The following is a 15,676-nucleotide window of genomic DNA, read 5'->3' as shown; positions in this document are numbered from 1 at the left end:
ATCCTCTTATTTTGGGTCTTAGCAAATATTGTGTGTATGTGCATTTTTTTTAAAGATTTTATTTATGTATTTGACAGAGACACAGCGAGAAAGGGAACACAAGCAGGGGGAGTGGGAGAGGGAGAAACAGGCTTCCCGCAGAGCAGGGAGCCGATGTGGGGCTCGATCCCAGGACCTTGGGATCATGACCTGAGCCGAAGGCAGATGCTTAACGACTGAACCACCCAGGCGCCCCATGTGTATGTGCGTTTGTACACACACATACGCAAACACACTTTTGTATCAAAAAGAACCCTTATAAGAAGAATAAAATGAGAATTAGATTCTGTTGTCTTAATAGTGACTGTTTAAATTACTTTTAAACGCTAGAGTTATTCTCGTGATACTTACAAGTATTGATAGCTTTACTACATTAGAAATAAAAAGGCTATAAACTTAATTACTCAAACTGATCTGATTCACTTCTTTAATTTTGAAGACTTTTTCAGCCATTTAAAAAGAAAGTATTCTCTCTCTCAGATATGTTGTGCACATGTGTGGGTTTGTCTACCACATGCCCTGCATTATCTACCGCCAGCCTGCAATTCCTTTCTGTTCTCTTGACTGAGGAAGCAAAAAGGCATCTCCAAGATCAAGATAAAGCAAATGTATGCCACGGTCCATCAATGGCTTCACTTCTTGATAAAACTCAGGAAAATCAGAAATCTCTAGAACGACTTCATGAAGTAATTCTTCAGGTATGTGATTTCTTGACCTTTCAAAAACTTTGTTTAGTACTTAAATAAATCAACTTTCAGTCTTGACCTTATAAAAATTTTTTTCAATCATTTGAATTAATGTTCATTATGACCATTTAAATGAAACAAAAGCATATAAAGTTAAATTAACCATCTCCTCTCCAGTCATGGTCCTCTGATGTTGACTAGCTTCTTTAACGATTATGATATGAAAATTCAAAATGAAATATTAGAAATCTAAATCCAGCAGTTTACCAAAATGTAGTGTGCTGTGTCATGACCAAAATGGTTATATTGCAGGAATGAAGGTATAATTCATAATGTCTTGCCATTTTAAAGACATGTCTGCATCTCTGAACATACATTTGATTTATGTAAGTGAATTACATATATTTAAGGTGGTTGTCTATAGAGGTAGGCAGAGTTAGTTGGTACATTTATGAGAAAATGCCCCCTTTCTAAACCATGCTGCCTTATAAACTTATAAACTTACTTTTTGCAGTCCTAAAATGTGAACCAAGAATTTTGTTCATTGAAAAACATTCTAAAATCACTAAAGTGTGAGTTTATAAATAGATTAACCAAAAAAAACCTTGAAGTGTTTCCTAAGTTGTGTAGTCATTTTTACAAATAGGAAATTGCTAGATTTTTCAATATTAAGAATCTCTATTTTTAATAATCATGGTTTTATGATTTTTATCTTCTTGCTGAAAGATGGAAAAGAAGTAGACTTGTGCCTTGACGGATTTGCTTCCATTCCCCTGGTCGGCCAGCCACATTTTATAGAGACAGAAGGTTGTTCCAGTCTGCCGATTTGTTGCTATCTCTTTGCTGCTTTGAATTTGGGGATTTTTGCCCCTTTTCTACCTATGGGAGTTATGGCTGTACAAATCTTCCTGGCATGACCACTTGTGCCTTGTGTGCAGCGGTCACAGATGAGGCTGACAGAGGCAAGGACGGCTCCTGGTCCAGCTCAAACCTACCCACTGAAGGTGGGGCTCAGAGCTCTCGGGGGACTTTTTGTCTCCCTCTCCTTTGCCCAACAGACTACAGTTACTCTCAGAGCAAAGATAAGGAGACTGATAAAGGGTCCCCTGACATTTTCTCCTGTCTCCAGGAGCTCCTTCAGAAGCTGAAACTCTTGGGGGAAAGATCCTCACAGCATTGCTCAAAGTCATTTACTCTTGGGAGGCCACAGCCTCCCTCAGTCCACTCAGCTCTTCTTAGCTTAAAACCAAAGCTGGACGGTGACCCAGCTGTCTCAGTCCCCATCAGAACAACAGGCGTTATTTGATTAACTGAGTCTGATTTTGCACTTTAAAGAATATTGTAAGAGGAAACTCAAATTCACACCTTTACAGTGGTCTTCCCCCAATTCAAAAGCATTATTAATCTCCTAACTTTAGCTTTAGTGGAGCTCTCTTCCCTAGGGAAGGGGCCTTTGATCTTAGGTCCTACCACTCTTAAGGACACACTTTCCCCTTCAGGGAATGCAAGTGATTCCTGAAGTCCCACGCCCTTTTCTTGCCCTCAGTGAGGGGAGTGCACCTGCCCCTCTCCCCCGCCCAGGCCAGGAATGCCCAGTAGCTCTGGGAGCCTTGACCGTAGCCATGACCATGAGTCCTGCAGCCAGTCCTCCTGGACCAGGTGAAATTTAAAGACCTCCAGCCAGGCCAGACCAAAGCTGTTTTATTTCCTAGCTGCTTTCTCTCCCTTGTTGGTCGTGCTGTTTCAAGGAATCATGATTAGGCTTGTGATAAATATGAGTCCCTGTTGGTTGATGCACCAGATTAAAATAAATGTACATAGGAAAAATTCTGTGCCACAGAAATTTTTAAAATTTACCTTGCTCCTTATTTTTCCTTAATATTTTATATTATTCATTATAAAAGTTATCATTTATAATCTTTTGCTGTTAACCTTCTTGGCCAAAGAAAACAAGGTATCCTGGAGCCACAGGGTATCTCAGTGATTTTCCTAATGACTAGCCAATTTTCCTCTCCATTTCCTCCAGATTATAAAAGATGTAAAGTATTCTGTGTGGATATGGATACTTTAACCACTTATATAAACTGTTTTTCCTAATAAATCATACTCTTCTTGTTCACGTAAACAGAATATAAATACATGACATTTGTTAGAAGGGCACAAGCAAGTTTAAGACAGAAAGTAAAGAAAGGAAGTGTCCCTGTGACATACTGATGGGAAAAAGTATGCCTCACATGAGATGGGGCATTTATTAGCTTTTTAAAACTACAAATGCTGTGTTTTCTTTGCTCTGCCCTATATAAAGATAATATGTGAATTAAAATGTTATTCAAATACATGAGCCAGCAACACATAATAATAAATTACATATGTTTCTTACTATACGTGCATGTAGGCTGTGTGCTGTGCCAGGTTTTATACAAAGGAAAGGAAAGCACAGTCTTTGGTCAGAAGAAAGAGTATACTAAAATTGATGACCTTCAGAGGTTTATTTCAATTCTCTCTAAAACCTTACTCAGAAATATTAGGTGTGTGACCTTAAGCATATCACTTGACCTTTTGTAATTCAGTTCTTAAAATGCAAATGCAAAATGAGAGGATTGTATTAAGTTTGTATAAGCTGGCTCTAAAACTCCATCCTCCTGATAGATTGTTATGTTGTAACTTCAATTAAAGGGTCTTGGCAGAGAATCTTTTAAATGGTTGCTTTACTCTACTCTCCCATAGGGGATACATATTGGAAGTGTGCATTTGGTATTTATATCTTAAATTATGTGCAAGTTTATTTTTTCATAATTCCATTTTGAGGAGGTTTGAGGATTTGAATATTCTCTTAGAAACTATTCTGTGTTTTGACATATATGTCCTGTGATATATATCTTTTGGCCATAGGGACCATATTTTCTGTTGACCATAACATAATGAACACATTTGACTTAATGGGGATTTTGCCTTCCCTAGTGATACTCATATTATGAGAATTTATTTGCAAAGACATATAGTAATAGATTTTGCTCATAATTGAGATGTTGAATTAATTCTGCTCCTTATATTTGGTCTGATATCTAAGGATAGTAATGGCGGAAACAACAAACTCTCATTTTGTATTTTAGGAGATAGATTTTGCACAAGTGTTTAGTGAATGGTGAAGTTCAAGAGTAAATCTGTTGGAGAGAAAAGCCTTATCTATTTGAAGTACGGCTGTGTCAATGAATGTTCACTGTAATTAAAAACCCTGTTCTTTATATCAGTGCCTTTTGGAAAGAAAGCAAAGAGTCTTGACCTAGAAGACCTAGATCACTTAATGTATAGAAGGAATTAGATCTAAAAAGAGCATAAAATTTAAATAAATTACATTGAGTCCTGATTTTCTTTCTTCCTATGGTTGGCAAAAAGACATGCTGTTTCTTGCTGTATATCCTCTTGATTTATTTTTCCTCTTTTGTGTGTCTGCATCATCCAGTAGCTAGTTGTCTGTCACTTCAGCTATCTGACATGGAATCTTAGCCTCCCGGACTTCTCGCGCTTTGAGCCATGTGCCCCTGCTCTGTGCACAGATGCTCGGAACGACTCTTCAGTCTGTAATAAGTGCTGCATGGAAAATGGTAGAAATTAAATCCTCTGCTCTGACCTTCAGTATATGTTGAAAAGTAGGTGGATTTACTAGATGTTAATCCTGTTTATTTCTTTTTTGTTTGTTTTTAGTTTTTGGCTTTCATATCCGTTTTTCTGTGTATACATTTTAGAGTGCCAAACAGGTTTATAAGTTTTGTATCCAAAGTAGAAGACTTCTGTGCTTTTCCTTCATTTCCCTCTTCTTAGAGGCAACTATTCATACCTCTTTTAGTTGATTGTTTTATGTTTCCCTTCCATGTCTCTAACATGCTTGTATTACTCTATCTTGGTTATTCCATTTTAAACATTATCTGTTGACTTCCCGCTCTGGAACATGAGACTTGAGTTCCCTTTCTCAGCCCCATGGCCCTCCCTGGTCACAGTGGGCTCCCTTCTCCTTTCCCTGCTATCTTGTATCTTCATGGTGGCTAGAGAGGAGGCAGCATGTGGTGGTCAGTCTGTGAAAATGCTGCACACAGTTGAACTTCACAGCTTCCTTTTTACTTAGAGATAATTATTGTATTATTTTTAAATTCACTGAGTTTTCTGTTATCACTGGTAAGCTCCATGCTCTTTGCCAGCAATCGAATGTCCTCTCAGTATATTCAGACATGACAGAACTTGTCAGCTTCATGTTCTGGAAGAAATCACTCCCAGTTCCTTCTGACCTGCATGGTGCCCAATGTGATCCTAGGATCTCCATTCACCTTCTTCCTGGGGAATTCCTTTACCTCTCTGCTTTTCCTGCGATCTCCTGTCTCCCATGTTCTCCTTTCTTGGTTCCCACCTTCGTTTGGATAGAGTCTATTGTCTGGTACCTTCCAGAGTAAAGGTGCATAAGAGGCTTTTTTGAGATCTAGACATCTGAGTCTTTTTCTACCCTTACATTAAATTTATATTTTAGTCTAGTGAGGAGTCTAGATTAGAAGTCATTCACTTCAGAATTAAGAAGACTTTGTCTCTTTCCTTTAACTTCTCATGTTACTCTGGAAAAATCTGAAGCCATTATGATTTCTGGCTGAAGCCATTATGATTTTTCTCTCCCCTGGGAGTTTTAAGAATTTTTTTCTGTCTCCAGCATTTGACATTTTCCAGATGAAGTTTCTAGGAGGGTTCTATTTAATCCATTGTGCTGGGCTCTTTTGAGGGTTCTTCTTCTTCTTCTTTTTTTTTTTTCTTTTAAAGATTTATTTATTTATTTTAGAGAGTGAGAGAGAGCAGGAGTGGGAGGGGTAGAGGGAGGTGGAGAGAGAATCTCAAACATTCTCTGTGCTGAGTGTGGAGCCTGATACAGGGCTCAATCTCATGACCTTGAGATCATGACCTGAAGCCAAAGCCAAGAGTCGAAAGCTCAACTGACTACACACAGGTGCCCCTCGTGATGGTTCTTTCCATCTGAACTCCTCCTTCGCTTAACTGACATCCCCTCTACTTTGTGTGTTCTATGTGTCTGGAACTCTTAAACTAAGTTTTCTTCTTACATAATTTCTCTTTTCTTCTTTTTTTACTCTTTATTTTGGTTTCTGTCTTCTGGTTAGGGGCTTTTCTCCGTATCTGGTAATCTTGGTTGTCTGCTGCATTTGAAACTGGGAGATCTGAAGCAGATTGGAAGCCCTGGGCATCAGAGTGGAGCCTGTCAATTGAAAGCTGTACTATGTAAGGGCATTTGGCTGCCTCCCTTTGTGGCCTGCCTCCTTGCGCTTGTCAGGTTCCCGAGAGAAGAATCTTCTGATCTCCTGCTTGGAGGTGAAAAGCCAGCTGCCAAGTGTTTTGCCACAAAGTAGGAGGAAGAGAGCAGGGGTCTTAGACATCAGTTTGCACATTTCACTTACTCCTTCCTGTTTTCAGTGTAATACCCTCACCCGCAAATATGCCTCATCTTTGCCAGTTTAGAACGCTTTAATTCATCTTCTCCAGAGACTAAATTTCCAGTTTCTTGCAAGGGGTGGGGAGGAAGAGTGGCTTGGCTATGCAGAGATTGGTGGGTCGTGGGCAAAATCTGGTCATCAAACTGGTTCTCAGAGATTTTTCAAATAATCCTCCTTTGTTCTCACTTCCAGTGGTACCTGATGCTAAATTTCCTCAGCCATTTGCAATTCATTGTATGGACAGGGGTGGTATTCTGCCTTCTCAAACCTGCTACTGCATTTGCTATTCATCCATCTGCTTTCTAATTTCTAGACTTGTGTGAGTGAGTGAGTGTGTCTGTCTGTCTTGGTGTTTAATCCCATTTCTATCATTTCAGTGAGATTTCATGAGGGAATAAAAGACATTTATGTGCACAATTGTTTCCCTAGAATTCTTATCTCTTTTTTTCTCCCTCATTGCTGTAGAGAGTAGATGAGTAATATATTTCAATGAGAACATTTTGGTTTTCCTCAAAACATTAATGCATGCAGGTTCAATAAGGGTGTGTATAGGGGAGCAGTTTTCTTATTAGTGGTGAAGATTAAGTTTATAGGCAAATTAGGTTGCTCATAATTAACTATACTTATTATACTCCAAACATATTCATTATCCTAAATAATTTTCTACCTTTTCCCCGCTGTCTTCAAGGTCACATTAGCATGATCTTTATCAAGCATCCCTGGGTCTGGGCATTTAATATCTAACTCATTGGCCAAATAGGGACCTGCCTGGTTAGAGGCAGCAGCCTAAGTGAGGTATTTAAGATGGAATCACACTGCCCCTGGTGGTGGGGCTGGAAGGGCCCCCTCAACCCTGCAGGCTCCTCCAGTGTCACATTGTCGAGTATCAGCCAGTCAGCATCTGTGTATGCTATACTATGTTTTATGTGAAACTGTATCATTTTGAACTAATTTTAATATATTATAAAACTGGGTCATTGAAAATTCCTGATAGAAGGAAAAATTACGAATGTGAATTATATCTAATATTTAGAAATCATATGAGGAACTTCTAGTTCTTACAATGGAATTTATGAACCCTTTGAAATTGTAATTAAACTTTATGTGTATATCCAAGTGAGAATCTTATCACAAAAGATTTCACCTGAATGTACTTAAGCCTTTGGAACTACAGTACTCGGTAAATGAGAAACACAGAGCAGAGAAGACAAGTTCAGATCATCACAAGGAAGCAAGCAGACAAACCCAGGATGTGGGGCATTCTGTAGGATGACTGATCTGGTTTATTCAACAACTCAACAATATGAAGGGAACGAAATGAAAAACCCTGGTGGGTGGGTTGGGAGGTGTGAAAATGGCAAGTGCTCTAGATGTAGGAGATATACAGACAGGATGTGAGGGCTTTATTGGGTGCTGATTCCAATAAACCAACCATAAGGAGACATTTTTTTTTAAGTTTTTATTTATTTATTTGACAGAGAGAGACACAGCGAGAGAGGGAACACAAGCAGGGGGAGTGGGAGAGGGAGAAGCAGGCTTCCTACCGAGCAGGGAGCCCAATGCGGGGCTCGATCCCAGGAGCCTGGGAACATGACCTGAGCCGAAGGCAGACGCTTAACGACTGAGCCACCCAGGCGCCCCATAAGGAGACATTTTTGAGACAAAAGAGAAAATCTGAATTTGGACTGGGTATTAGGTTGATACCAATAAATTATTAAATATGTTAGGCATGATAATGGCTTTATGGTCATGTATACTGGAATATGACATTATATGATATCTAGTATTTACTTGAAATAGTTCAGCCCAAAATTTTTTAAAAAGAGACAGTATGTCATTCTGTTTCCTTCACTCTTGTACATATTTGAAATTTTTGATAATGAAAAAATGTTTTAACTTACAAATATCAACTATATAAAAGAAACATACCAAAATATTAGTATTTTCAAAATTACAAGTGATTTTTTAAAAAAAATTTACATAAGTCAACAAAATTAAGAAATATTTTTTTTTTGAAAAACATGTAATATAACAGATAAATGTGACTATAGAAATGCAGGATGGAAAGAACCACATCCCCTGAGGTACAGGGGTATATTGGGTGGAAATTGAGGGAGGGGTTGTGTCTCAAGAAGAAGATAGGAATTTGATGGCAGTTTTCCTATTCATCAGTTTTCTGAGGGCCCTTTTTCATAAGTTACGTATATGTACGTATATTCCCTGGTGAAATTAAGTGCACAGTTTTTCCTTTACATAGTGAGCCTTTGAGAATGATTGTTGCTCTTTGCCATATTGTAAGTTTTTTCTACAGTCCTTTTCACACAGAGCATTCTCAATCTCAAATCTTAATGATTTCACACAGAGCATTCTCAGTCTCAAATCTTAATGATATCAAGTTCCAGTGAATTTCGTGGAGTAGTTGAAACCTAGCAATACCTTTTAAATACACCACATCTTTTATTCACAGTGGTTTTGCTCCAGATTAAGTTTTTCTTCAAGGTAGTTTGATATATATTCTTTGCAGTGCTATGAAGGAAAATCCTCCAAGGATGTCCTGAAAAGAGTTGCTGCAAATGCATTGATGTCACTTCTGGCTGTCAGTAGAAGGGCTCAGAAACATGCTTTGAAAGGTGAGCCACATGACTCATCAACTTTTATGGCATATTGTCAATTCATATATTTTACTGCTTGTTTATTTTAATTTCCTTTGGATTCAAAACGTAAAGAATTTATAATCTTATGACTAAAGAGTTTTTCTCATACAGAAACATAGTAAACATGTATTACTTTTAAAATGAAAAGATTATATATGTAGATTATTTTTTGAGTAATGATTTTTAATGTAGAGAATATATAAATATTAGGGAAGCTTTTTTTTTTTTTAAATTTTACTTATTTATTTGAGAGAGAGAGAGCATGAGTGAGGGGAGGAGCAGAGGGAGAGGGACAAGCAGACTCCATGCTGAGCAGGGAGCCCGATGCGGGGCTAATCCCACGACCCTGAGATCACGACCTGAACCGAAATCAAGAGTGGGACGCCTGACTGACTGAGCCACCCAGGCATCCCTATTGGGGAAACTTTAAGAAGTAACACATCACTCAGTTTCATAATAATTAAATATTAGTAACCACAAGCACATATTGCATAGTTGAAAAAAACCCACATAGTTTTGATAGTAGTAACAACAGTGTTAGATGATCCTGTATTTTCACATAAATTTCCCTTCTAGAGTGTTGTGATTTTTCATCTGTAATCCAGGAACACAGGTCTTAGAGTTAAAGAGAATAACAGGAACATCATGTCTAGTAATTTCAATTGTGATTTGCTATTAAAGCGAATTATGCATGCCTCAAAACATAAAGTAGATTTTGGGAGTATCATACTAAATTGAAAACATTGGAATTGTTGAACATTATAGTTCTCTTTATTTTTCTATGATTTGTTAATTTCTCACTGAAAACAACAAAATGAAGTTGGTCAGAAATATAAAGCATTATTTTTTGGAGACTTTGTTATATGTGATTTCAACTTACTTGGGAATGGAATATTCTTTGGATTGTTTCCAATTTTATCTTTTAGCTGATCTAATAGACAGCTGCATGGAGCAGATGAAGCACATTAATGCACAACTGAACCTAGATTCTCTCAGGCCTGGGAAAGCAGCCCTAAAGAAACAGGTAACTCTGAATTCCAAACATCTGGGTGGATGAAGGAGTGACCTAGGGACCATCTCTCCAATTTCCTGTACTTATAAACGACATCAGTATTTGGTACAAATGGGTATCTGATTTAGAAGAGAGGTATAGTTAGGTAAAGGGATTGCTGCATTAGCAACTTTGGGCTTGGGGTTGTATGTGTCTGTGTGTGTGTGTGAGAGAGAGAGAGAGCGAGCAAGAGAGAGAGACTTAATTTTCACTTAAAGATCTTAAAATGAGATTTATGGATTAACATGTTTTTATTATAAGCATTTTGAAATGTATATGATATTTTACCAGATAAATTGTTTATACTACAAAAGAGGATATTTTTCTCAAAGCAAGCATGGATTCCGTAGGAATGAGATATAACTTACTGAGCTTTTCTATATACCAGGCAGTGTTGTAAGCATGTCATATTTGTTATCTCATGAACACTAAGGCCAACACAGTCATACAGCTAGGAACTGAGAAGGCCAGTAGCTGGGCGGTTGTAGAGCTGGTATTCCTAATCTCTGTTTATTCTTTCCATGACTTTTGAATGTCTCTTTCTAGCATTGAGTTTACTGGACTCGTGTTCAAAATGCATGCCCATGTAAGCTCAAGTTAACACAGTTTTTATATAATAGTGATGGTAATAATAATTGGTAAAAAGAAATCTGCCATACAGGCGTATTTAGAAGATGAATGCTTATGTATTTGTCAATTTGTAAGTATACATATATCCGTATATAACTAAGGCCTATGCAGCGACCTGTGTAATAACTACTTTCTCTTGCATTTGATAAGAAACCAAGAAAAAGTCTTATTTAATAAGTTTATTGTTGCAGGGGTTACATGTTTGTCAGTTTCTTTTCTTGCCTCTTTTCCTTTTACTTCTTTAGGCAAAGGTTCTTTACTTCATCATTCAGAAAGTCAGCCAACACCTGATATGATTGAAAACCAGTCAGTACCTGCTTCACTTTATTGAGATGAAACATGGAGCCTATTATATATCTCAGTTCCTCCATGCTTGATAGAACAGAAATAGCTTTTTCGTGGCGGATGCGCTTCTTGAGACATGGTCATCTTTCAGAGATCATTAGCTTGTCAGTCCCCTCAAAGTTACGGTGGTCAGGTGCAATGAGAGCATACCTGCGCCTGCATTGTAATGTGACCCAGAGCAGAAGGAATTACTGTATATAAAAAGTAGAATATGCCGTTGTGTTCACATTTTTAAACTGCTTTTTGTTTTAAACAGGAGGATGGTTTTATTAAAGAGTTAAGCATTGCTATGCAGCTTCTAAGAAACTGTCTTTATCAAAATGAAGAATGTAAAGTAAGTAGAACGATGTTTCAAAATTTTGATAGTAATGCTGCCATTAAACAGTTTAATTTTTATATGAGATAATATAGGAGGAAACATGAAAAACTCTTCAGATTTTTTTAGATGCACAACTGATTGGTCCTTAAAGTCAGTGTTAATTCATAGAAATGGATATACCTTGTTATGCTTCAACATTGATGGCATTTCTTGTTTATGTCAGCATTTTAACTTTATCTCTGAAACTTCTGGAAGCTAAAGCAAACTGGAGTTTCTTTGTCTATGGTTATGCATTTCAGTTGTATTTTATTAAGATGGAGTGAATGGTTATGTTCTTTCAAAGGCAGTTGTCAGGTAGCTGTCCAGGAAATAAGTGGCGGTGTCTGTATCCATAAGGAAAGAAGAGGAGTATGTCTCCTGTTTGGGTAGAAAATGCTTACTGCTATCACTGGGCATGGCCCTGTTCACCTTGGGAGGCTTTTCACCTCCAACTCTGCCGGCTCCCTGTGCCCCTTGACTCAGCCCCTCTGCCTGGGAACCACTGAGGTGTTTTGCTGTGTCTGTGAGCACTGATACTGTTATTTATTTATTTATTCATTCATTCATTCATAATTCACAAAAAGAATTATTTATTCCAGAGAGAGAGAGAGAGAGGGTGCGCGCTTGTGAGCATGCATGTGAGCGGGGGAGAGGGAAGGGTGGCAGAGGGAAAGAATTTCAAGCAGACTTCCTGCTGAGCAGGGAGCCCCACATGGGGCTCAGTCCCAGGACCCTGAGATCATGACCTGAGCCAAAATCAAGAGCTAGCTGCCCAACTGACTGAGCCAGTCACCCAGGCGCCCTATTGATGCTGTCATTTAAAATACTGTGTTTAGTGACTGTTACACAGGATATGGTGTCTTCAACTCTTTAATTTGCTTTGTCATAGTGATACAACACTTTTGAAGCACTAGCTTTCACACAGAAATACTGTGCAAATAAGAGAAAGATAAATTATAGGAACTTCCTTTTTAAAGGAGTTCTTACCTTTTTTTGCTTTTACTTGGGATGGAACTGGAAAAAACATCTGGAAAATGAATGTCTTGAACATATTCCTTAGGCTGTGTTAATTTCTTCGAGACATGTTACTAGCAATTTACATTTCAAAACAATTGATGGGAATTAAGTGTTTATACATTTCACTGAAATTCCCAGTGTATGAACTTTTTACTCAAAATGGAGGTGTCATTTACTAAATTTGTGATCCCTTACGCTACATAGTGTGCTTGTGACTGGATGCAGTTGATATTAATCCATGACACCTTATACTGGGAATACCCTGGAACATTTTCCAGGTAGGATCTGCTTATACAGATTTATGAGATGCTAGCTGGGTACTAGTTATAACTTTAGTGTTCACGTTTGTATCACATTAGCCATCTATGACAGTGTAATCTCTCAATAAGTCAAAGCATTTCTACATTTCTAACTTGTTTAATAAGGACTAAATTCGAAGAAGAGTATTTAGATGACTCTTGAGTATAAATACAGTCCTCTGGGGCAAAGATTCTTAATTTCTTTTCCTGTTCCAACTTACCTGTGCAGTATAAGATGCTCCTAGTACTAATTGTAAGGTACTCTTGTGGTAATTCAGCAAGTCACCCATGCCTGCCTCGCTCCAGTATCTGTACGCATGGGACGTTAAAGAGTTTCCATACTGGGAAGACCGTGGTGGCTGTGAGGTAAATGAACAGCGGGTAAGGTTAGAGGAGGGGGACTGTAGTGGGCAGGAGATGATGAGACCCCCGCTGGGGCAGGTGGGAAAGGGAAGGAGGGTGGGGAGATACTGAGGAGCAAAGAGAAAAGCAGAATGATTTCCGGGCTCTACTTTAACGCAAGCACGCGTAACAGAGCAGCGTGGGGGCGTGAGAGAGCGTCATGTTCGGGTTGACGCATGTTAGTGTAAAGTGTCTTTGGGACATCCAGGAGGAGAAGGGCTGGTAATCAGTAGATTACAAGGGTCTGGGGCTCTGAGTGGTGAGATAGGTTGGGGGTATTAGGAATTATCAGTATAAACTGTTGAAATTTCCCAAGAGACTATATATGAAAATATCTGTGGAAAGGATAACTATTTATGAGAAGGCAGAAAACAACTGGGGAAGGAGTGCGGGAGAGAGTGTGAAGATGTTCCTGGGGAGAGAGCTGCATGGAAATGAAGAAAAAACAGACCTTTAATAGATTCCACAGTGCTGAGGGTGGTCTTGCTCGCACCATCAAGACAGAAAATAAATGGAAGTAAACTGAGGATTCAATAAGAGATGGGAAGTGACAGCAATAAGAGTACTCTTTCTAGAAGCTTAGTTGTGGAAAGCAGCATTAATAATTTAGGACATAGCATTACAAGTAGTTAGTCAGTATGTTGGTTTCTCCTAACATGTAAACTGCTTGAATATAAGCAGAACTGAGCAAACTGGGGACTCGTTAAAGAGACAGGAAGAAAAGAACTAATTGATGGATAAAGATCCCTGAGGAGGTGGGGAGGCTGTGTTTCAGAACACAGGTGGACTTTCTGACCCCCAGCAAAAGAGGAACACCTATTCCTCACTTCTGGGCAGGAGGGGCGAGTGGATGGAAATACAGATAGACTAGGTGAACAGAACGACAGAGCAGAGGCAGAGCTTATACCTGATTGTTTCTGTTTTCTCTGTAATCACAGGGCCCTGTTCCAAGCTTATGGACAGTGGGGTGGGGTGAATACTTTGGGAGTAACATCGGGAATGACTTTAAAGATCATGGAGAGCGTTAAACACTGGGAACAACTCCCCACTCTCCTCTGCCATTAACGCTGCATGAAATTGGATAGGGTATGTGTATTTATATAAATACCCACATGTGAGCACATGGGCCTATAAGTTGCCTGGTAATTCCTGTTCACTTAAGCAATTGCATTTACTGTAAACAGATTGTATATATAATATTGTCTTGGGGGTAACTGATCTTTGTAATAAAGACTATGAATTACTGAAGAATTTATTGATGTAACATATTATTTTAACTAAATTTTACTATATTCAGATTATTTACAAACAGTAATCTACTTCTGATCTATCCAGACTTACCAGACAAATATACACACATATACATACAGAGGAGAGAAGGTGGAGGGGAGAACTTAGAACTGATCAGAATGTTTACTTGACCAGAAAATTCCACTTCTTAACCATATCAGAATATTTAGAGTTTATTAGAGTATAAGAGTTTATTCAGTGTAGTGAGATATCATCATCTTGCTTAAGTTACATGTTTAGAAGCTGTTTCTTTTAACATTTTTTACCTAAGCTGTGTATTGTGGCCGCCCCAGTGTTGAAGGGACTTCCTGAGACTGGTTGGGCTCATGGTCAGGGCAGTCCTGGGCAAGGTGCTGAATCCATCTGCAGGATTCTGATGCCAGCTTGCACTAATCAGAACAAAGATAAATTCAGTTTTTGTCTCCTTATGTTAGTAACAGGTATTTTTTTTTTACTTGATTTTAATTATATATTTTCATATATTCAGACTAATGCTATCCGTATTTCCTTTTCACAACAGGAAGCAGCTCTTGAAGCTCATCTTGTTCCTGTCTTGCACTCTCTCTGGCCTTGGCTTTTGATGGATGATTCATTGATGCAAATTGCCCTGCAGCTGCTTTGTGTCTATACTGCAAATTTTCCAAATGGTAAATAGATTTCAATACTGCCTTTCAGGAATATACTAAAATACTAATTTTATATAATAATATTGTTAAAGTGGACTGGAAAAACAAATACCTATTTTGAAGTGTTTCTCCTACTTACAGAGTGTGTGTTGTTTAGAGGGAAATGTTCTCATAGGTACTGTAAGATACTTCAGTATGTGTGTCTGTTGAGATAGGAAGAGTCATTAGACAGCTCATGGAATAGAGAGGGAGAAACTTGCTTGGTTATGTGGCAGTGGGAAATTGAATTTAAATAGGAAATTGAGAGAGTGAAAATTATGATGTAAGACCTTAAAAACCAAGTAAAGGTTAAAACTTTTATAGACTCTAGAGTGGGAGCTGGCGTGGTGGAAACTGGAAGGGTGGGAAGCTGGAAACAGTTGGCCTTGTGATAACTGATGTCGTTGGGACACATCTTTTCATTCCTTTAACAGATGTTTTATTGTGAAGCTGCTAAGGGCTATGCATTGTTAGAGGCCAACAGCTAAGAGTGAGCAAAGGTGAGGGTGGAGGTGATTTGAGAAGAGAGGAGAAGGTATGAAGTAGCTGTTTGAGCCGAGGGAAAGCAAACCCACTGTGGAGGTGAAGTAGGATTGCTGGCGGTATTCATTTCCCCTTGAAAACTCGGGGTCACACATGTAAGGTCTGGTCAGCAAGTGCGCATACTTTCTTCTAGCCATCATTCAACCGCTCAGCAACTGGGTTCTCCAAATGTCGAAAGATATGCAGAGAAAGGAGTGGAACTCAAAACAGTTCC

At 38.6% G+C, this 15,676-nt stretch overlaps 1 protein-coding gene across 13 annotated transcripts in view; it reads left to right on the top strand.

The window, feature by feature from the left end:
* RTTN (rotatin) overlaps window positions 1–15,676 on the top strand; it is a 164,776-nt gene that overhangs the window by 135,798 nt on the left and 13,302 nt on the right. For all 13 annotated transcript variants that reach the window (XM_027577527.2, XM_027577524.2, XM_027577522.2 and 10 more), the window contains 5 exons: window positions 520–737; window positions 8,733–8,838; window positions 9,789–9,886; window positions 11,145–11,222; window positions 14,775–14,901. In XM_027577527.2, the coding sequence (XP_027433328.2) occupies window positions 520–737; window positions 8,733–8,838; window positions 9,789–9,886; window positions 11,145–11,222; window positions 14,775–14,901 (627 nt within the window). The remainder of the gene's footprint in view (window positions 1–519; window positions 738–8,732; window positions 8,839–9,788; window positions 9,887–11,144; window positions 11,223–14,774; window positions 14,902–15,676) is intronic.

This window comes from Zalophus californianus, chromosome 14 (genome assembly GCF_009762305.2).
Source record: "Zalophus californianus isolate mZalCal1 chromosome 14, mZalCal1.pri.v2, whole genome shotgun sequence".
Taxonomy (NCBI): Eukaryota; Metazoa; Chordata; class Mammalia; order Carnivora; family Otariidae; genus Zalophus; species Zalophus californianus.
This window is presented reverse-complemented; position numbering and strand designations above follow the sequence as displayed.